At 51.0% G+C, this 21,938-nt stretch overlaps 1 protein-coding gene across 5 annotated transcripts in view; it reads right to left on the reverse strand.

Moving 5' to 3' along the window:
* The window catches only part of DLGAP4 (DLG associated protein 4), a 341,768-nt gene that overhangs the window by 60,498 nt on the left and 259,332 nt on the right, over positions 1-21,938 (reverse strand). For 3 of the 5 annotated variants that reach the window (XM_050917280.1, XM_050917281.1, XM_050917282.1), the window contains exons 6-7: positions 21,620-21,670; positions 18,599-18,845 (exon numbers count right to left, since the gene is read on the reverse strand). In XM_050917280.1, coding sequence (XP_050773237.1) covers positions 18,599-18,845; positions 21,620-21,670 — 298 coding nt within the window. Of the gene's footprint in view, positions 1-2,701; positions 2,868-18,598; positions 18,846-21,619; positions 21,671-21,938 lie in introns of those variants that run through there. The other 2 variants (XM_050917283.1, XM_050917284.1) reach the window with 2 other exon arrangements.

Raw genomic sequence — 21,938 nt, forward strand, 5'->3', positions numbered from 1 at the left:
GTGTTCGAGTGCTTTGGAATTCTGGAATGGAAACAGCTATCGAGATGCAAATAATTGGCAAATTTCCACAGTGCTTTTCAAGCAGAAGGACAGAGTGCTTTACAGACTGACTATAGCAAGGAATAATTCCCTCACCCACCCCACATACCCCACTCAGGTAGTCAGTCACCTCTTAGGTGGAACATAGTTCCTGTATGACAGTGCACAGCAACACCAAATAGTTTAAGAAAGAAATAAAGATCATCATAGCCAAGTGACTCTGAAGGCAGAATTGGCAATTGGTAAATCTGTTACCCCCTCTGGCCAGAACACTGCTAACAGTCATAGAGCCTTAACAGCCACAAGCACTCAACTTTTATGTTTCATCCATCACCCACCCTGCCCCAAACAAACCAATCCCAAAACAGCACCTCCAGCGGCAGCCAAAATCTTCCAGGGAAGAATGCAAACTAATGAAACAGCAATATCCTTTCTGCAGCACCCATGTATCCCTAAGAGGTCTTTGGTGTTAACCTGGTACCCTGCTATATTGACTGACATGACCCTGCTTAGCTTATGAGATGCCAGGAAAATCAGAACACACGGTTGGCAAAGCTTTAGTCTAGCTTCGGGCGTCATCACTTCTGAACTAACCCAATATCTACAGTAGCAGTAGTAAACCAATGCATTTCTTCTTCATGCTGTTGATGAGTCTGGGTATTGGTTCTTGTATTCTACAAATACCAGAGGAGTAGACAGACAGACATCTTGAAGTAATAGAATCTATAGCATTGTAAAGCTCTCTCTGTTTCTCTTGTCCCTTATCTGGGGAAATACTGTCGCCCACCCCTGTAAACAGGAGGCCCCGATAGCAGCAGCATAATGGAATGCCATGCAGGGCATCCTGAACCCAGCAGCAGAGAAGTCTGCACCGCAATGCACAGGCTGAATAGGTTTGTTGGGGAGAAACTGGCGGATACACCACTCGGCTGATGCTCTGGTTATTCCATTAATGTGTCAGTAAGGCCATATGGTGGACACAAAGCCTTGAGCTGACAACAGTGGACTTGGGGAAAAGGGTCCCTTTTGCACAGGCTCTGGCAAATTGCCCCAGCACACAGCCTGACTTCTCACTCTGTGCACTGTAGACAATTTGTTTCTTGGTCTCTCCTAATTTGGGGGAGCAATGGGTCAGTTCAGAGGAAAACAAAGGATTCCAACCTAAAATGCAAAGTATCTTCTGCCCATGGACTAGATGGGGCTGGCGGGCAAGGAGGAGGAGAAGGACTTAAACTGCTTGAGACACATTTTCATAACACCACCACCCAGATGACAGGGTAGGAGAGACAAGATTTAGCCTTAGGCTCACTTGCCCATCCATAGTAACTACCCCTGTAAGCAACATAAGAACGACCATACTAGGTCAGACCAAAGGTCCATCTAGCTCAGTATCCTGTCTTCTGATAGTGGCCAATACCAGGTGCCCCAGAAGGAATGCAGAACAGCTGATCCATTCCCTGTCACTCATTCCCAGCTTCTGGCAAACAGAGGCTACGGACACCATCGCTGCCCATCCTGGCTAATAGCCATTGATGGACCTATCCTCCATGAATTTATCTAGTTCTTTTGAAACCTGTTATAGTCTTGGCCTTCACACCATCCATATATCCCCCTGAAGCAAGATTGTTCAGAGAGGTATGGGTGAGGGGAATGGAGAAGAAACTAAATCAGAACAGAAGCAAGTCTCACGTGGGATGTACTTAGCCAGCCAGTCAAACCTCACACACATCACAGCCCCTTTGTGTGCACAAGCTTCCTCTTGCCTTAGTTATACAGCAAAACATTAATTAGAATGGATGTGCAGAACCAGAGCGATAATCACCCTGGAAGAGTTCTACAGATTGTAAACCTACAATAATCCCACAAACTTCATTTAGGGGATTTAACAGAGACAGTTTGTAAGACCTGTATCTAAAGAGCTCATTCTCTGTGTCTATAGAAATTTACCCGTTTTTTGTAGAAGCCTATTGTTTTCATACCGATTAAAGCCGGTCAGGCTTTTCCACAAGGGAAAAACAAGGAACTACTGTCCTCTGTTTTTGTATAAAAATACCCCACCCCCGTTTAAAACTTACCTCCTGGGTCAAATGACAGGAACCCATTTCACAGGTCTCCCATTCAAAAGAAAACCTGTACTCAATCCCAGGTGACTTTCCAAGGGCTCCAGCAGGACAGGAACCGCCCAAGCCAGCCTGAGAACTAACAGACCCAGCCACCCCAACTGGAAACTCGCCGAGTTACCCAGGCAAGAGCGAGCACCGCGCATCCGAATGTCATTACTCAGAGCGAGAAAAATGCAGCTCGCCCGAGCTTGGGACGGCACAAGTACAAATATAGGCAAATGAGCTCACATCCTGTCGGGATCCGGGCTGCCGGGGCTGGCTCGGACCATCGCAGGGAAAACACCAGCTCAGCCCGGCCCAGCAGCCCCTCGCTATGAAGCGCAGAGCCGCGCAGCACGGCTGGGGTCCATCCCCCACCCCCTCCAAGGAGCCCCCCCGAGCCATGCCACATAAAGCAACGCCGCCTCCCCAGCGCCGCTCCGGCCAGCGGAGCGGCTCGGCGTCCAACCCCAACACCCCCCCCAGGGGGCCCCGGGCCGCGCACCCGCGGGCCCGGCTCCCAGCCCCGGGGAACCCCGCCCGGCGAGCCCCGCACTCACATCGCTTGCACAGCTCCAGACACAAAGCCATGGGAGACACAAAGGAGGGGCGGCGGCTCTTCCCTCCTGCGGGGGGCGGCGGACGGGCCACGGCAGCCGGGGGGATGGTGCGCGCTGCTCGCGGGCCGGGCGAGGCAGGACAAGGGCAGAGCTGCACGGGCCTCGCTCGCTCGCAAGCTCCCTGTGCCTCGCCCCGCCGCTGCAGCTGTGCACCGCCCCGGGGCGGGGCTTCGGGGTAGCCGGGATGGCCACGCCCCCGAGCCCTGGCTGCGGGCGCGGATCCAGCTGATTTCCCGCACGTGCTCACTTGGCTGCCCGGCCTGAGACCCCGCCCCCTTCCACCTTCCCTATCGCTCTGCCCTGGAGCTGGGCTGCCAGTGGGAGTTCCCCATCGCTCTGCCCTGGAGCTGGGCTGCCAGTGGGAGTTCCCCATCGCTCTGCCCTGGGGCTGGGCTGCCAATGGGAGTTTTGGGGGTGCCAGAACAGGGTGCTGGTCCATTCCTTGGTGTGGCAACAAAGCCCCTGGGCTATAGGGCCCCCAAGCACAACTCCCCACCCCCACCAAAGCACAGGCCTCCTGGCATCCCCACGGAGGGATCGGCTGGTCCACAGCTGTCTGGCTGCTAGATGGGGAACTGGGTTTGGGTGCTCGTGCTCCCATGGCCTTGGTGCCAGCAGCGCTGAATGTGAGGGGGGAGGTGTCATAGATCCAGCAAAACCAAAACTGAAGAAGGAGCCAGGTGGCCGAGGGGCACGCTTTGATCCATTATGATAGATTCCCCCTCCCCTTTTTTTCAGACCACATTCAGCGCTGGCTGCTGGCAGGGGAAATCAGGGATTATGTCACTTCCCTTTCAGCTGTATTTATTCCATGCATTACGGGGTCACTGAGAGGTTAATGACGCTGGCCTGGTCTTGCTCTAGGTACCGCTGATATATTAAGAAGGGGAGGCCTCCCGTATTACACCCAAACAGCTGAGATCTTAACAGTAGTTCATGAATTACCAGTACAACATTTTTACCAACAGCTGAGCAATCCAGTGGTTAGAGTCCAAGCCTAAGACCCAGGAGATTTGTGTTCAAGTCCCTGCTCCACCACTGACTTCCTGTGTGACCTTGGGCAAGTCACTTAGCCTCTCTGTGCTTCAGTTCCCCTCTGTAAAAAGGGGATAATAGCACTGCCCTGTCTCACAGGGATATTGTGAAATGCTTTGAGCACTGTACTAGATAAGTATTGTTACCTACCTAATGGCAGCTCAGCTGCCTTCTGAACTGGGGAAAATAAATGGGTTCTGCAGACAGTGGCACCTCTCTTCCTTCCCATTTCTAACAAAGGGGTCCAGTTCAAGATGTCTGCCAATCCCAGTGGTGCTTTATAGCATGGAGAAAGAGTTGATCTCCCAGGTTTAAACCATGTAGCGATTTGTAGGTTAAACCCAGCACCCCCTGGAAACATTGGCAGCCCATGCAGCTCCCAGAGCACTGGTGTCATATATTCCTGGTTTGAAATTCCACTTTATATGCGGGCAGCTGCATTTTGCATTAGCTACACATTCTGAATGATGTCAAGGTGTAGCGTCAAGAGAGCACATTAGAATAATTTAGCCTCAAAGTAACAAAGGATGGATGTCTGGGGTTAAGGTCCCTTCCTGCAAGAAGAGCATGCATATGGCAAAGAGCACTCCTGGCTCCATCTGACCCCTGGTGGTCCAGAAAGAAATAACCCAGGATCTGAACAAAGGATGCAAATGGCAGACACGCTCCTTCAGTCAATGGTACTATAGTAAGCTTCTGCTCTCTCAGATGCTTCCCCAAACCTACTAACATTATCTCCATTTTATCCAGACTGAATTGTAACCAGCTAACCTTCTCCAAGCCACAAGCTCATATAGACACTGGATCATTTGTTCCACTGCACTGGCTGGCATAGGAGTGATGGAGACATAGAACAGGGTGTCATCAAGCATACTGAATACACTGCTGCCTGTATCTCCTCACTAACTCTCCCAATGTCCTTGTACACACGTTGAACAGGAGGAACAACAAAACTGGCTGTTCTGGCACCCCGCAGGGGTCACTGATGCCACAGAAGCAAATGCCTAACACTACTTTAAAACAGGAAAGAACCCAACCACTCAAGTAACTCCATCTATACTTGCTGGTGACTACAGGTATTGAGGGCAGGACAGACAAAGAGGGTGACAAACAGATATGTCAATAAAACCTCATGATTAGTGGTATCAAAGGCAGTAGACAGATCTAGAAAGGACAGCATGGACTCTTGATCATCCTCCATCGTTCAAGGAGATCACCAGCCAGATCCCTGCCCTGAATAGTTTACAGTCTAAGGCCCAGATCCTCAAATGTGTTTAGGCTCCTAACTTCCACTGATTTCAATGGCTGTTAGGAGCCTAAATATGTTTCAGAATTGACCAAAGTGCAGGGCCGGCTCCAGCTTTTTTGCTGCCCTGAACAGCGAAGCGGGGGGCGGGGGGGGAAAGATAAAGCCGACCAGCGGCACTTCAGCGGCAGTTCGGTGGCGGGTCCTTCACTCCCTGAAGGATCTGCCGCCAAATTGCCGTCAAAGACCTGGACGTGCCGGCCCTTTCCATGGCCGCCCCAAGCACCTGCTTCCTTCACTGGGGCCTGGAGCCGGACCTGCCAAAGTGTAGGTAAATGTAGACAAAGGAACAGCAGAAAGGGTGAGAAACAATTACTGTTTAATTAAATCCTCTTAACCTCTTGATATTCCATCCAGTCCTTAAACTTTGCCCAAACAGGCTCTTCCCAAACTTTTTCACAATGTGGAACATATGTTAATAGACTGTCTTGTGGCCCCAACCTTTCCATTCACTGGTTCTCAGATCATCTCCATGGCAACATTTGCTTACATGGAGCAGTCAGATTAGGGCAGTGTTTAATGGATGTTTTAACACTTCAGGGCAGTAAGTATTGTCCTTTGTGAATAATGTTAACCCTGGAAGCCAGTGTCAGTTTTTGCTTCCCCTCTCATATATTCTGTTATTCTTACCTGGAAACCCAGCAACGTGTAACCAGCTGGCTCCCTGTGGATCACTGGTAAGTGCTCCATGAACCCTGGCTTGGGAACCTCTGGCCTTAATTCACTTACAGTTGACCCCAGATCTCATCCGCTTGGGCATATGGCACCTGGTTACATACACCTCACTCCACAGCCTGACTGGGTTTGTGCCATGGTCTGTGGTGCAGGCAAATACACCCATAAGTAAGACAGCGAGGAGGGAGAGAAGCAGCATGGCATCTGGAAGTGGGATACTGAAACTGGAGCTCACACTCATGAGAACTGAGGCACTTGCAAGGAGGCTCCGTGCAGTCTGAGGTGGGCAGAGGGAGAGTGTCACCGCTCTGCATGCACACACTGACTGAGGTGCAGGACAGTCGTCATGACACACAAACCGGCCTGATGTTCAAGGTGTTCTGCAGCACATTTGGGATGGAAAAATGTGCAAAGGTGGCTTCCGAAAACAGCCCTTCCTTGGGAATTCAGTGGGGTGGATGGGGCGGGGGGAGATCACTGCAAACAAAATTGGGAGTTTGGAGGAGAAATTCTGCCAAACAAAAACTGCCTTTTTCACCCTAGCTTCACAGCCGAGACGAATTGTCACGGAGCTGCCAGCCGGGCTCAGGCGCACTGAGCTGACAGCTCCAGTGTGTGACAAAGAGCGGGGTGCCATGGTGACAACTTCCTCAGCACGACTCTTTGCCCAGAGAATCTCGCACACACACAAAAGGCTTTTTGGCTGAGGGGCCTCTTCCAAGCCCCCATTCTCCTCAAGCTGCTCCTTTCCCCACGGGTGGGGGAGGAGTTATATAATGCCAAGCTTTCTCAGCGTGAAGGGCTGAGTTCTGCTGGGGATGGCACACCTCCTTGCCAGTCGAGTACAGCAAGATTTCCTCACTACTCTCCTCTTTGAGAGATGGGCATAGACTTTTGGGACTCGCTCAGACCTGTGTTTCCACTCATGGCTTTTTGTGCAGGGCCAGATTCAGGTCACACTTGATGCTGGACTTCGTGCTCACACGGGGGTCTGGATTCTGCTCACAGCTGTGGTGGTGTAAATCTAGAGCAGCTCCACTAAAAAGAATGGGGTTACTCCTGGTTTATAGTGGTATAACTGAGAGCAGGGTCTGGCCTTTCAAGTTCTGACATACAGGAAAGTCTTTCTCTAGAGAAGAGACAGACAGGAAAGGAAAGGGAAATGGAAGTGGCTGGGTCTTTGTGCTCACTTCTTCTCCCTCCCGTGCACCTCCATCTGAGGAGGCCTCAGTCATGGGAGGAGAATTTAGCTTAATTCTCATTTGTCTGTAGTCATGTGCAGACCTGGTTTTATGTCTTACATTAAACCCTCTGAGATGCAGCCTTGAAACATGGGGTTACAGTTAGGATTGCTGGAGTGGGAGGAGGGGAACCCATAAAACAAGCTTCCAGCCCTTCCAGGAACACAACGGCTGATCAGAATCAACCCATACATAAGCCTCGTCCACCGAGGAGCAGAACTGAACCAAGGAAAACCATACAGCCCCTTTGGCAATAGACTCACTAACCACTGGAATCTGGGACTCCTGGAACGGAGAGTTCCGCCTCACCAGGGACCCAGTCTGGGCCTCTAGCTGCTCCTGTCCTGGCTTTGCTGTAACTGCTCCTGAGAAATGAAAATCTATGTGCTGAGGCTGGTAGGATCCTAGCAGATGGGGAAGGTCTGTTTGATCACCAAGGTAATGCCCTTGCAAAACCAGGTGATTGTCTGACTACACCCATGCCACAGTCTGACCAGCATGACCACGCCTACGTTCCTAGGCTGCCATGTCAGTGACCATGGTTGTGTGAGCAGCAGCTCTGCCTGGGGCGGCTCCAGGCACCAGCACGCCAAGCGCGTGCCTGGGGCGGCAAGCCACTGGAGATGCTCTGCCGGTCGCCACGAGGCGGCAGGCAGGCTGCCTTTGGCAGCTTGCCTGCGAAGAGTCCGCTGGTCCCACGGCTTCGGCGGGCCTCCCGCAGCACCTGTGGGAGGTCCGCCGAAGCCGTGGGACCAACCGCAGTCATGCGGCCGAAGGCAGCCTGCCTGCCGTGCTTGGGGCGGCAAAATGCCTAGAGCTGCTCCTGTCTGCCTTGACAAGCTTGTTTACAGGAGGTCTGGCCTATCATGGGATTCTGGCCCCACAGGTAGTCTGGTTCCCTGGACTGCCCAGGCAGGGAGTGTGTGTACTGCTTGAATTACTTGCTGTTACAATAAGTCCTTGAGAGCACTGATTTATTTATGACTCTGATTGCACTACTCTCTGCAGAGATGAGCAAACTGGCTTTTAAAGTGAAGAGAAATCAGAGAGTCCATTGGTAACTTCCCCCACTCAGCTCAGACACTTCCTATTCAAGGCAGGCATTAGCAAGATAGGATCTGTACTTTGGACATGCTTTCTGATTTCCAGCAATGGAATCATTATTGATGTATCTGAGCTAGTATCAAAAGCCAAACAGGAAGAGGGGCACAAAGGAGAACCCTGCCTGGGACCCGGCCACCCCTTTTCTGAGCTCTGCAGAGGCTCGGATCCAGACCTGACCGACACAACTTTGGATCTGCGTGAAATCCTAGCAGCTCCAGCATGTCACTATAGTTTGCCAAGGAAAACAAAGCACATGTCGAGTCAATTGTTTCCTGCCTATGAGGCAGGTGCAGATCCTGGAAATGCAGAATGACCCCTAGTGGAAGGATTGTTACATACACAGGACTTTGTCCGGCTTTTAAAATATCTAACTTGTTCTCCTTCTGAATCCTTATTGATACTCAGACAGTGACTCATCAGATGGAAAAAAGCAACAGGAAGGCACTGAAGCAAGAGAGAGAAACAGCCCAGCAGGAGACAGAGGACAGAGCAAGGGAGAGAAAAACACATGTATGCATGGGATAGACTCACAAAGAGTAATTCCTGTTCAGCCTTATTACCCTGGGAGATGCATGCACTCAGCTCCTGCTGAATGAACTGGGAGGTACTTGCATGAATCTCCCAGTACGATCGGACTCTGTGAATTTTAGCATTTCATAGCAGGCATATTTGGTTTTCTTAGGTGCCTGTAAATGCAAAGTACAATCATGGCAGTGCCATAGTAGGGAGGCCCCAAGGTGGAGACACAGAGATGCCAGTTAGGCACAGCTCAGAGGAGGGCTGCACAGAAGTCAGCTGTGGCTCCCTGATACTGGCGTCTCAGTTCTCTTGGCTCCAGTGTACAGCAGGGCAGCATGGGGGCTGCTTTACACAATGCCAGCAAGCCCATGGCCCTGAAGGGCCTCTACGCAGTTGAGAAAAGGCAGAGTGCAATTGCGGTGAGCTCAGGTCCCTTCCCCCATGACCCCTGCAGGAGGAAATGGCATAGGAGCTGGTGGTACTGGCTCCACAGTAGCTGAGGTGATCCAGTTACTTTCCACCTCTTTTGTAGCACTAAGGCAGTGTAATGAGGCCAGATCACAAGAGAGAATCTGGCCCAGGGGGTCAGAGAGAAAGACCCATCTATCCAGAGCAGACAGGGATACACACAGACAAAGAGGAATATGCGTGCTGAGAGCAGAGGTAGAATTACATGAGGTAATTGCAGAAACCACAAACATGCCCATAAAGGGTGTGCGCAGCACCTTGGACCTGCCACCTCCCAAATAGTGCAGAATGGTGCAGGCGCAAGCAGCTCAGTGCTCACTGCTGTTAGAAGGGGAAAGGGAAGGCAGCTCATACCACCATCTAGGAGACCAGTTCAAGGGACACGGCAGCAACATGGAACATAACGAGCTGGAACCAGGCCAGCCTGTGACCAGCAGCAGGGAGTGGTGAATTGCAGGCTCGGAATCCATCCCTGCTGGTATCTGAATTGGTCAGGAGGCAGCATGGCCTGGTGGTAGCAGTCAGGAAGAGATTGAGAGCAGCTCAACAGCACAGTGAGCTGCATCAAAGTGACATGTAAGTGCAACTTATGTGTACTGCAACTGTGAGCCTGGCAAAAAAGCCATAAAGCCTACTCTATCTCCAGGTGTGTCAGCCCTGGAGACCTCCTGGAGGCTCCATAAGAATGGCCACATCCACAATGTTTCATCTCGCTCAGCATCCCATCCCTGACAGTAGCCAGTGCCAGGTGCTTCAGAGGGAATGAACAGCACAGGGCAATTTATCCATGATCCATCCCCTGTCATCCAATCCTAGCTTCTCACAGTTAGAGCTTAGGGACATCTAGAGCATGGTGTCGTGTCCCTGATTGTCTTGGCTAATAACCATTGATGGACCCACCCATCCTCTATGAACTTATTCCTTTTTGAACCCAGTATAATTTTGACCTTCACGACATCCCCTGGCAACGGGTTCCACAGGTTGACTGTGTGTTGTGTGAAGAAGTACTTTCTTATGTTTGTTTTAAACCTGCTGTCTAGTCATTTCATTGGGTGACCTCTAGGTCTAGTGCTATGTGAAGGGGTAAATAACACTTCCTTATTCACTTTCTCCACACTAGCCATGATTTTATAGACCTCTATCATATCCCCCTCCAGTCATCTCTTTTCTAAGCAGAACAGTCCCAGTCTTCTTAATTTCTCATCATATAGAAGGCCCTGGGATGTTATATCTACTTTCTGGGCCTCTGATCCCCCTGTGGCTTCCACTGTCCAGGGGCACTGGGCTCTCATAGTTATAGGATCTAACGTGAAGTGTCCCCAGCTACTTCATTTCCATCCTGTCTGCATTGCACACGCTGCTGGGACAAACATGCAGTGCTGGCCTGGATCCTGTGGCCACAACCACTTTGCCATGCGTGTGCCCCTTCTGTGGGCAGCTACTGTGCATGTTGCACTGATACTGTCTGTGCCTGGGGGTGCAATGCAGCATCCCCTGTTGTCTGCAACTTGTTACCATTTGCAGGGCATTCTGTGTAAGATACACATTTTCTGCCCCCACTGCTCCAGGCCACGTACCAGCCAGGATGCTGGGGTCCCAGAAACACTCACACGTACACAAAGCACCAAGAAGGAAACATTCCCAAATAGAGGTCCTGGCCATACTAAGGCTGAAACCATGATAGCAAAGTGCATTTCGAACTTGGTTTCACTGACCCAGGGGCAGGGGCGGCTCCAAGCCCCAGCATGTCAAGCACGTGCTTGGGGCGGCATGCCATGGGGGGGTGCTCTGCTGGTCGCCAGGAGGGCGGCAGGTGGCTCTGGTGGACCTCCCGCAGGCCTGCCTGCAGAGGGTCCGCTGGTACCGGGGCTTCGGCAGAGCGCCCTCTGTGGCATGCCGCCGTGCTTGGGGCGGCGAAATGTCTAGAGCCACCCCTGCCCAGGGAAACAGAAGTTTTTTTGTTGATGGCTGAAAATGCCATTTTAACTATGGAACAGAACAGTGCTATTGACTTCCTGAGGAAAGGGAATGTCTAGAGCAGTTATTGCTAGCCGACTTTCCACCATAGTAAGGAAAGGGCACGAGAGAGAAAAAAATATACATACAAATACACATAGATCCTATTCTCCTACACACACAGAGCATTGAATATACAGGTTTCTCTGTGTCCCTTATACACCCACAGCATGGAACATAAATTGCTCTCTCTCTCTCTCACACACACACACACACACACACACACAAAACCTAATCCCTTTCTGCTGGTATGCCAGAGAAAGCTATTTCTGGAACATGAAATCTAGGTCAACAAGAAGAAGAAAATCTGAAGGGAAAAATAATTTCTCCCTTTGAAGGCTGGCATGGGGCAGCTCTGGCTGATATATGAGTAGTAATGGGGCTGCTAAGGTCTCTGCTCCTGAGCTTCACTCTTTCACCTCTGGCCTCTGAAATGTGCTCTCTGATGAGTTTGCGCAGTCCATCTGCTTCTCCGTTTTGATTCCTCAAATGCAAGGGATTAGGGGACCCTATTATTTACCCAGACAGGCCAGAAAGGGAAGATCCCTTAATTCTGCCTCCTGTCACCTCATGGATGCTTAGCAGGCCCCTACATAGCCCAGTGCTTCTGGAGCAGAGTCCCAAGCACAGACTGGTGGGATCACATCTTCATGCAGACCTGGGATGACCAGCAGTGGGTCCAGGAAGGAACTTTCACATGAAGAAAGCTACGTTTCTGGAGCTTCCTGAGCAGCTTGCTCAGAGTCCCCAGCATCATGACACACACATAAGGGTGGCCTGGCCCATTCAGAAGCAGGTTGCTATAACAATCTCTGGAAGTTGATTAGCCCAGACTGCTACAGATCCATTGCTAACCAGTTAGGTGCTGGAAAGTCGACTGTGGGTAAAGTGGTGGCGGAGGTTTCGGAGGCGACCAGCATAATCAATATCCTTGAAGTAACTGCTGGTTTTGAGAGAATGGGGTTTCCAAGCTGTGCCAGGCCCACTGTTGGCACTCATGTGCCCACTGCTTGCCCTTTCAAGGAGCACTTACTCCACAAAGGGCACTTAGTACGCAGGCTCTGGTGGACCACAGAGGACGATTTATGGACACCAGGATGGGCTGTACTGGAAAAGTTCATTATGCCAGGGTTTCCCGCCAGTCGGGAGTCTACCTTCATGGACCAAGCCAGGACATTATTCCCACCAAATAATGTTGCCATAAATAGAATTACCTCACTGTTATTCTGTGAGACCCCGTCCTTTTGGCTAGGCTTATGAAGCTGTAACCCAGAAGGCCTGGCAAAACCACTCTCAGTAGGTGTATTTGCCATAGTCCATCAGTGGCTTTTACTCCTGTGGCAGGAAGACTGAAGGCATGTGTGTTTTCTTTTTGTCACAGGGCTGGGAGTTCTGAGAGCAGGCAGGTGGGAAGTTCCCTTTGTCCATGGTCTTTGTGCTGTTTCAGGTGTTTGATGAGGAGATGGAGTCCGTGGAGCTGGGATCTCACCTTCTCAGGTAACTGTCAAAGAAAATCTTCCTCCGCCCCCCGGACAGAAACATTCGGCAGTCCTCTCTGAACACGGCTCTCGCTGCTGTTCAGCAGAGGAATATTGAGCATGCAGCTGCCCAGCTTTGTTTCTAATGAGAGGGGGCTAGGGTGGGGGATGAGAGGGAGCCCTTTGTTACAGCAAAGGATCCAGAATGGCTGTCGCAATTAGCTGAATAGCTTTCACCAGGGCTTTGTTCGTCTCATGCTTTGCAAGGCACAGAGATTCTGTTTGAGGCTAGATCAAGGGAAGCTCATCATCTGTGTTGCTGGCTGTGAAATGTGAGCTAATTGCCATGTAATGTGCAACTGACACATGCATTTGCAGGAGGAACTGGAATGGTATGGGTGATCAAAGGTGTCATGGCTGCCAAACCTCACCCCCACCCCCAACACACACACACACAGACCCATGCACACACCTACTCAACAGGTGGAAAGCTGCAAGTACTCCATGAAATCAGGAAGGAGGGAGAGCGTGCGGGCTTTAATCAGCTGGGGACTGAGTCTCAGTGATGCTGTTTAATTTTAAAGCTTGGCTCCCCCAAATCACTTACATTCCCTGATCTCTCTTTCCCAAATCACCGGCAATCACAGAACCAAGGGCCTCGAGCCAGAGGTGTGAGTGCATGGGCGTCTTCATAGCCATCCCTGATACAGCTCTGCTGATGTACACAACACTTCACAGCACATCCATACAGGTAGGAGGCCTGCTTCTCCTCCCACCTACAGTGGTGCAAAGCAGGACCATTCCTGGATTCATATCAGTGTCACACTGGCCCAAGTGAGAGGAGATTTAGGCTCATTCAGACAGTCTAACTCAACCCAGCAGCGTACACAGATGACAGGTAAGGCTCAGCATGGCATATAGACATTGTGTCTGATTCTGAATCCTACACACTAGTCTTAGGCACTGATATAAATCGATACAACCAGGTTAAGAGGAACCTGTCCAAGGCTCTAGGTGCCTCTGCCAGCAGACATAGAAACAAAGCCAATTAATTCAGGGGACCCAGTGCAAGCCCTACCACTGGGAAGCACCACTGTAATGCCCCACAGATGTCAGGGGAGTTTGTCCTGATATACAGCACTGCTGAGACCAGCGTTAGGCTAGCTCTGGGGGAGGAGATGGGTGCTGATGGGTTTGAAGAAGGAGAGGCAGCAGGCTGGGCTCACAGGGAGTGGCAAGCTCTGGGCATACAGGGGGGCATGAGAGAAGGTGGGAAGCTGAGAAGGTGATAACGTAAGGGGAGCAATCAGGACAGCGGATGCAGAGATGAGGAGGCCGGGGGAGGGGTGCAGGCCGGAGTGGAGCTGTGCAGGGCCTGGAAGGGGAGCATGCGGTGTGGGAAGCCAAGCAGCCCCATAACCTTCCTCTGTTTATCCCACCGTCCCGCTAACCCCCCATCCCTGTTATCTCTTCCAGAGCCCTGTCTCACCCTGATCGGTATTGTCTGTAAACTCTCTGGAGCAGGGACTGTGTCACTACTTGCTAGGGGAAGTGCTGCATGCAGCTGCGGAGCGATAGACAAGTGAAGAAGAGAAGCAGGAAAGGGTCTGTGCACACATCTCCCTGGGCTAGTGGGCCGGTGGCTGCCAGCCTCACCAATCACCGATGTTACTAGGCTGCCCTTCAAGTTCCTCATTAGCAGAAGGGATTGTTGCCGTCTCTCTGTGTTACCATAGTTTGGAATATGTTAATGGAGGGGTCTGGCATTGCAGGCTGTTCTTAGTGTTACTGCAGGATCCCAGGGCTGGAATTACTGTATGCTCCTGCATGGTCCCAGCACTGCTGTAGGTTCCTGGCAATACTGCAGTCTTCTTGTGCTCCTGCATGCTACAGGACCCTGGCTAGCATGACTGCAGGCCTTGGGGATTACCACGTCCCAAGTGCCAGTGCTAAGCCCTCTGGTTATTTCAGGTTCTTGATCCTGCTGTACATGGTCAGGTGCTGTTAGCATCTAGAAATTTCATCTCCAATCCTGTGTTCTCAAAACTCTTTCTTGCATGCCCAGATCATGTGCTGCGGCCACCACTTGGGAGGACCAGAACTAGCATCTCAGCACAGCCTACCCTCTCCTTTCTGCAAGGCCGAGCAGTGGATGTTGTTATTTCCCACTGCTAAAGCGACAAGCCAAATCTAGAAACTGAAAAGCCACAAAATCCGAAGCTTGTGTCTGCAGACAACGCCGCTGTCTGCCATCCCAAAAATCATGACACACCGTGAACTTTGAAAGGCAATGGAGAATGACAACAGCAAGTGTGCTGGGGGTGGGTGGCAAAGGAACCATTCAGACCCAAACCGACTGTGCTCTCCAGTTACCCAGGAACAGCTGAGAGGCACAACTGAGATGCCATTGCATCACGGGATTTAAAGATATACACACACTTTTGAGTGTTCCAAAGGAAGTTGAGATAAAGGTACCAAACTAACCCCTACCACCCCCAAACCCCTTGCAAACTAAAATGTGACATTGCTACACACACTTGTGTGGCTACAGCCTATGTCTGTGGCCATGCCGTCTTGAGGAGTGCTCATCATCAGCTAAAAGTGTCAAGATCAGTTACAATTGGAATGGGAGACCTCCTAGCTATACCTAGCAGCTGGTAGTCTGTCATGCAATAAGCATCCTTCCCACAGCACTGAATGAATCATCATTCCCCAGCGTGGTGCTGGTGGGACTGACTGAAAGGAGGCTGCCTTTTGGACGATATGTAAAACTGATGGCCTGGTCACTTCCACCCACCTTGGTAGGACGCTCATCACCCCAGAATCGAGGAGCACTTGTAATCATTAAACATGCCATTATACTTTTTGCAAGACCGCGATTCTTGCTGATCTGGCCCAATTCCAACTTGGCTCATAGCATTCCACCAACCTAAATTCCCACTGTGTTTTCAACTGCCTAGAATGTTTCTCACCTCTTGCCCTACATTACTGGCTTCAGTATTCTTCACTTCCTGTCCTAAATTGTCCCAAAGAGTTGCTGTGCAGTTTTAACAGTTGCTGGGTATTACCCCAGAGGTGACTGCCTTTCAGTGATAAGTGAAGCCATTCCTGTATGTAAAATATACCAAGGGAGGAAAATTGCCATCTAAGTGCAACACAGTCTGAGCATCACAGTCACCTCCTGTGGACTGCCTGACAACAGAACCATTATTATTACAATCTTCCTGGAATACCTGTGAATTGCCTTTTGCTAATCACATCCCAGATCAGAAGTATGTCAGGTCTCTCACATACGCCAGCGTAATGGAGCTACTCCTGATTTACCCCAAATATACTAATAATTATAGAGACGGGTCTGTCTGGAACCAATAATGCTGCATCCAAGAGCAGTAAAGATGAGCAGAGGAATCTAGATCTAAACGTATTATTATTTGCTAAGTGACGATGATGAGCCAAATTCGCGGGGCAATGGGAGTCTGAAGTTTGGGTTGCTTCATTGTTGCCTTGAAGTTTGGAGTTAGATCTGGCTCCCATCTGATCTCAAATTCAGGGATGTTTGGATCTGTGGCTTTGGTTCCAGCCCATCACTAGTGTATAATATATAAAATAATACTGAGTATGTAGCAGGTCTGTAGGCAAAGTACACCACAGACATGAAGGAAGTGGTGCCTGTTCAGCCAGTAGATAAATTCCCTGCTGTCTAGTGGTTACAGTGACTTTGAAAGAGGACTAACAAGCCTCAAAGGTACATAAGGCCCTAACTTCCACTGATCTGGGCCTAAGCTGTCACCAGCCACTCCCACCTCTCTTCCTCTAATCTTTCACCTGCTTCTCTGCCTCTTCACTCTGCCAGCTCCCCACAGCCTGAGCTATGCAAATATTCACAACAAATTGGGAAGTTTGCCTGCATTTAGTCTGCTAGACTCATAGAATTTAAGGCCAGAAGGGACCAATATGATCATCTAGTTCTAATCTGACCTTCAGCTCATCGCAGGCCACAGAACCTCACTCACCCACTCCCACAATAGATCCCTGACTTCTGTCTGAGTCACTGAAATCCTCAAATAATGATTTAAAGACTTCATGTTACAGAGAATCTGCCAGTTACAGGCGAGTCTCATCTTACACGCATTTAACATGCGCAAATTCAACTTTGCACGGTCGGCAAAAACAAACAAAAAAAAAGAGAAAAATAACAATTTAAACACTGTGCCCGTAGTGAGGGCGATTCCGCCCATCGTTACACTCAATGTAATTTTGACTATATGCGATTTTCCCTTTACACGCTGACAATGCAATGTAACCCAACATAAGATGAGACTCGCCTGTACATTAGTTTGGGTTGTGTTGCAAACCCTGCCCAGGCCTGCCAACTTCCAGGCCCAGAGCCCAGCAAACGCGGACTGGTTTGTGTCTCTGCATAGGAATTCAAGGCTGAACTTGGAGGTTCCAGGGCTTGTTTGGCCTTGAAATTCAGAGTGAGACTCAGAGGGTGCAAAGGCAGGTGGTTCAAAACCTGCTGTTCCCATGATCTCCCTGTGAAGTGGAACCAATGAGTTTTGCAGGGCTCTCTAGTGGCCTTTGTGAAAGGAGGTCAATGAGTCTCAGGCCAGGCCCTCATGGGTAAGTGTCCACATCACAAAAGCCATCCTCATCTCCAGTTAGTGCCAATGGGCCCCCTTGTCAGGAATGCCCTGGCTTGAATGGACCATGGAAGCTGAACTCCCCCCATCACTAAATGTGGTTCCTTGGGATCACAGCTGGGGCTCATTGGTGGAGTAACGAGAGGGACACTTTCATGGCTGCTGCCCGATCTGTTGATGGATGAATACCGGGCCTGTCACTCTTTCACCTTTCACTAGGACCATATTCACAAGAAACACTTTAACAGAGCTCCAAGTGTGACTCACACAAAGTTCCTATGGGGAGACCCCCCAGAGGTTACCATGCTAGTAACAAATACCATCTCTGTTCCTTTATCCCCCAGGGAATGGGGGCCAAACCTTCTAACCTCCTCCCCCTCCATTATCCACATGCTTCTGCATCTTGTTTAAATGCCAGTTCCTTGTAGCCATGAGACCAGCTGAGATCTCATCCTCTTGGGAAAACAGACACCTGGGGCAAAATCACTCTCACACTCTAAGGTCTCAAGGTGAATGCTCTGAGCAAGGCTTCACCCTCTGTCTGCTGCTCCAAGCTGGCTCCATGAATGACGGTCAGGCGCATGGGAGAGAGAGGAGGAGGAGGGAGATAAGGGTGATGAAGGATTTAACTGGCTGGCTAGTGTATCCCAACCCAATCCATATACCAAGGCATATTAGGGAATGGACCCTTCTCTCTGGTTTCAGAGTCCAGTGATATGCAAAATGGGGGTCATCTATGAAGCTCCAGTACAAGCTTCCCCAATTATCAGCAGCGCTTGGAACATCTCTAACTTCAGCTCCTGTATCAACGGGCTCCACCACCTTTGTCAATGGCAGGCACTTTCCCTGCGGTCCCTGGCTTAGTTCAGCTGCTACTGGCTCAGCCAGAGCCTCACATGGAACAGCTGCTTCCTATGGCCCCAGTTCAATTCCCAGCTGGTGTACAGAGCATGAGGCAAACTCAGCAAGTCTGGCTGTCACGGCAAAGGCTCTGTTAGGTGGGTAAGGCCACATCGGTGTCTGGACACCTGTTGATGTAGACAGCTCAGCTGCACCAAACAAGAACATCTGGGCTGTACCTAGTGCACCCAGCAGCATTAAAGTAACTGACCCCAGACCCGACAGCTCCGTATCCATTTTAATGCAGCCCCAGGTAGCGAACTTAGTGCTGCCCAAAGGGGCAACGTTCCAGCAGAGTATCAGCCGCCAGGGTCTCTGATTTCAGACACTAGCTGTTCTTGGCCCTGCAGCTCCCGTCTCAATCAGAGCCTGATTCCCCAATCCCAAGTCCCAGTGCCAAGGCTCCCCTGCCACCCCAGGCCCCTCCACCACGCACACCCCGTGGCACTTACTGCTGTTGCTGGGGAGCGTCCTGCTGCCGCTGATGCTGCTGGCGGGAGGCGGCGAGATGGATCGGATGGAGGCTGTGTCTTCTTCCTGGGAGCAGCCTGCCTGGATGGCTCGGAGGTAGCTGTGGCTCCGGGAGCGGAAGTAGCTGGGCAGAGGCAGGTCCAGCACCTCCACAGCAGCGGATTCGGCTTCACTGTAGGCTGATTCACACACTGTCTCATACTGGTCGCTCAGCTCTGCCTCCCTTGTCTGCAGGGGAAGAGCAGCAGGGTCAGCTGCCCGTCTATTCAGAACTCGCTCCCGCCCTTCTACTACCTGTAACAACCCTGTCTTGCTGAGTGCATGGCTCTATCAGGGCAGTTTTTATCAAGGCGTGGTGTTTATACATGGATTTAATTTTATCTGTAGCAAGGCAGCATGGTGGAGTGGTCAGAGTCAGTGGGGGGACAGGTTCTATGCCAAAATCTTCCATTCACTGGGATTTTTGGCCTGACACAAGTCACCTATTTGCCTGTCTTGCTCGGGTGTTGTGAGACTTAACTCACTGGCATCTGCAAAGTGCTTTGAGATCCTCAGTGGAAGGTCTCAGGGAAGTTCCACGCATTACAAATTATTGTACACAGGGCTGGCTCCAGGCACCAGCCCAGCAAGCAGCTGCTTGGGGCGGCCAACAGTGAGGGGCGGCACATCCGGGTCTTGGAGCGAAGGACCAGCTGCGGAAGTGCCACTGAAGACTGAAGTAGCGGCGGTAGAGCTGCAAATCGCGATTGCGGCTTCTTTCTTTCTTTATTTTTTCTGCTTGGGGTGGCAAAAAACCTGGAGCCGGCCCTGATTGTACAGCACCCTGAGTGGCTCAGCAGGGGCATGAATTAAATTAAATGCAATTAAATTCATTGATCAGTGCTCAAAAAACCTGCCGAGGTTCCTACCAATGTGCCCTGTGGGGGAGTCCCACATCCAGCAATCAGTTTGATCCTGCACCCCTGAGTACCCCTGTAGTGAAGAACTCAGCCCAGTCGGGCCATCAATGGCTAAATGAATAGCTGTGAATAGTCAGGTAGAAGGTGGGGACCTGGAGACCAGGCAGTGCAACCTCTCTGAAGGCTGCTCCATTCTCTGCTTCCCAGTTCATCACCCCAGCTCTATCCCAGCTGCCCCTGCTTCCTGTATGCCCTGGGCCCATCCCAGGCCAGCATTATCTTGCCCTAGAAGCAGATAATCATGCCAGATTTTAACTAAGGAGGGGTTCAGATGAAATAAGAGCGGGAGTGAAATTAATAAACATACCAATAAATATGGATAAGTGATTAGTCAACAAGGTGTTCTGGTCTAACTGCAAGAATAATAGTTCTCTCCCTCTTAGCCCCACCCCTGTAATTAACCTCCACGCCTAACTGTCTACTCTTTCTCACCCTCTTCCCAATGTCTCCTGGGAGTTATTCAAAGTGCCCCTTTCCCTGATCTCCAGGGATCTGATCAACCCTCACTGGAGCCCTACTGACCTCAGTGGGCACTGGATCAGAAAGGTTGCGTGGGAGATGAGGCTTTGGGGTGTTCTCACACCTACACTCAGGGTATGTCTACATCTACAATTTTGCAGCGCTGGTTGTTACAGCTGTATAGGGCCAGCGCTGCAGAGTGGCCACACTTACAGCAACCAGCGCTGCAAGTGGTGTTAGATGTGGCCACACTGCAGCGCTGTTGGGCGGCTTCAAGGGGGGTTCGGGGAACGCGAGAGCAAACCGGGAAAGGAGACCAGCTTCCCTGCGGTTTGCTCTCGCGTTCCCCGAACCACCCTGCAAACCGCAGGGAAGGAGACCTGCTTGCACGGGGGTTCGGGGAACGCAAGAGCAAACCGCAGGGAAGGAGACCTGCTTGCACGGGGGTTCGGGGAACGCGAGAGCAAACCGCAGGGAAGGAGACCTGCTTGCACGGGGGTTCGGGGAACACGAGAGCACACCACGGGGAAGGAGACCTGCTTGCACGGGGGTTCGGGGAACGCGAGAGCACACCACGGGGAAGGAGACCTGCTTGCACGGGGGTTCGGGGAACACGAGAGCAAACCGGGGAAGGAGACCAGCTTCCCCGCGGTTTGCTCTCGCGTTCCCCGAACCCCCCTGCAAACCGCAGGGAAGGAGACCTGCTTGCACGGGGGTTTGGGGAACACGAGAACAAACCGCAGGGAAGGAGACCTGCTTGATTACCAGAAAGGCTTCCTCAGGTATGCTGGGATACCTGCTTATTCCACGGAGGTCAAGAAAAGCGCTGGTAAGTGTCTACACTTGATTACCAGCGCTGGATCACCAGCGCTGGATCCTCTACACCCGAGACAAAACGGGAGTACGCCCAGCGCTGCAAACAGGGAGTTGCAGCGCTGGTGATGCGCTGCAGATGTGTACACCTCCTAAGTTGCAGTGCTGTAACCCCCTCACCAGCGCTGCAACTTTGTGATGTAGACAAGCCCTCAGGCACACCCATTCCCTCTCTCACACGTACACTCTTCTCGTCTTTCACATGCACAGACATACATTCCAAGGTAAACATGCAATCTCATGGATGCTGCTTGGCTCCTATCTTAGCTCCAAAGCAAACTGAGCTGGGAATATCCAAGCTGGAGTTTTGAACGCTGATCATATTGGCTCTGCCAAATCCAGGACACTGGGATCATGCAAACACCAGACAATCCATATCCCAAAGTTTTTATCATGTCAAATGACTGGCTAAAAGGTTGTGGCCAAGAAACACAAAGAGACTTTCTCTGATGATGCATTGGTGGCTTCAGTGTAGCAAAGAATTCACTCCCTGTCCTGACACCAGAGGCTTCTGTAGGACATTTATTGTGTCTCTCCCCCACAACATTTCTCTACCCCTCCCTACAGGCCACTCCCTGATAGAGTTTCTTATGATTTGCTGCACCCTCAGACACACGGCCTTTATTAAACTGGTCCAGGGGGAGACATCCATAGAAGGCAACAGAAAAAACATCCACAGGGGGTGACAGGAAAATGTTAGAGGGACGGTACCTGCTCTCCGTGTGTAAATATCTGTGGGATAAATGAGGACTGTCCAAATATCTGGAAGAAAGAGTTGGAGAAGGTTAAAGCACAAGAGCCGGGGTCTTGTTAAACACAGAGTCATTCCACAGGAACTGCAGACAGTGGGGGACAAACAGATGGTCCCCCACAGAACTGCAGCTGCTACCCTCTCTGCTGCCACCTTTCTGGAGATCCCTTGAAGTGTCAGAATAGCAGAAACTGCCTCCTCCTTGTTGACTGTTAAGATGGCTGCACAAATACAACAAGACAAAGCTCCACAGGACTCTTCCAGGCCACAAAAAAGCCG

Source organism: Gopherus flavomarginatus, chromosome 11, assembly GCF_025201925.1.
Source record: "Gopherus flavomarginatus isolate rGopFla2 chromosome 11, rGopFla2.mat.asm, whole genome shotgun sequence".
In the NCBI taxonomy this organism is placed as follows: Eukaryota; Metazoa; Chordata; order Testudines; family Testudinidae; genus Gopherus; species Gopherus flavomarginatus.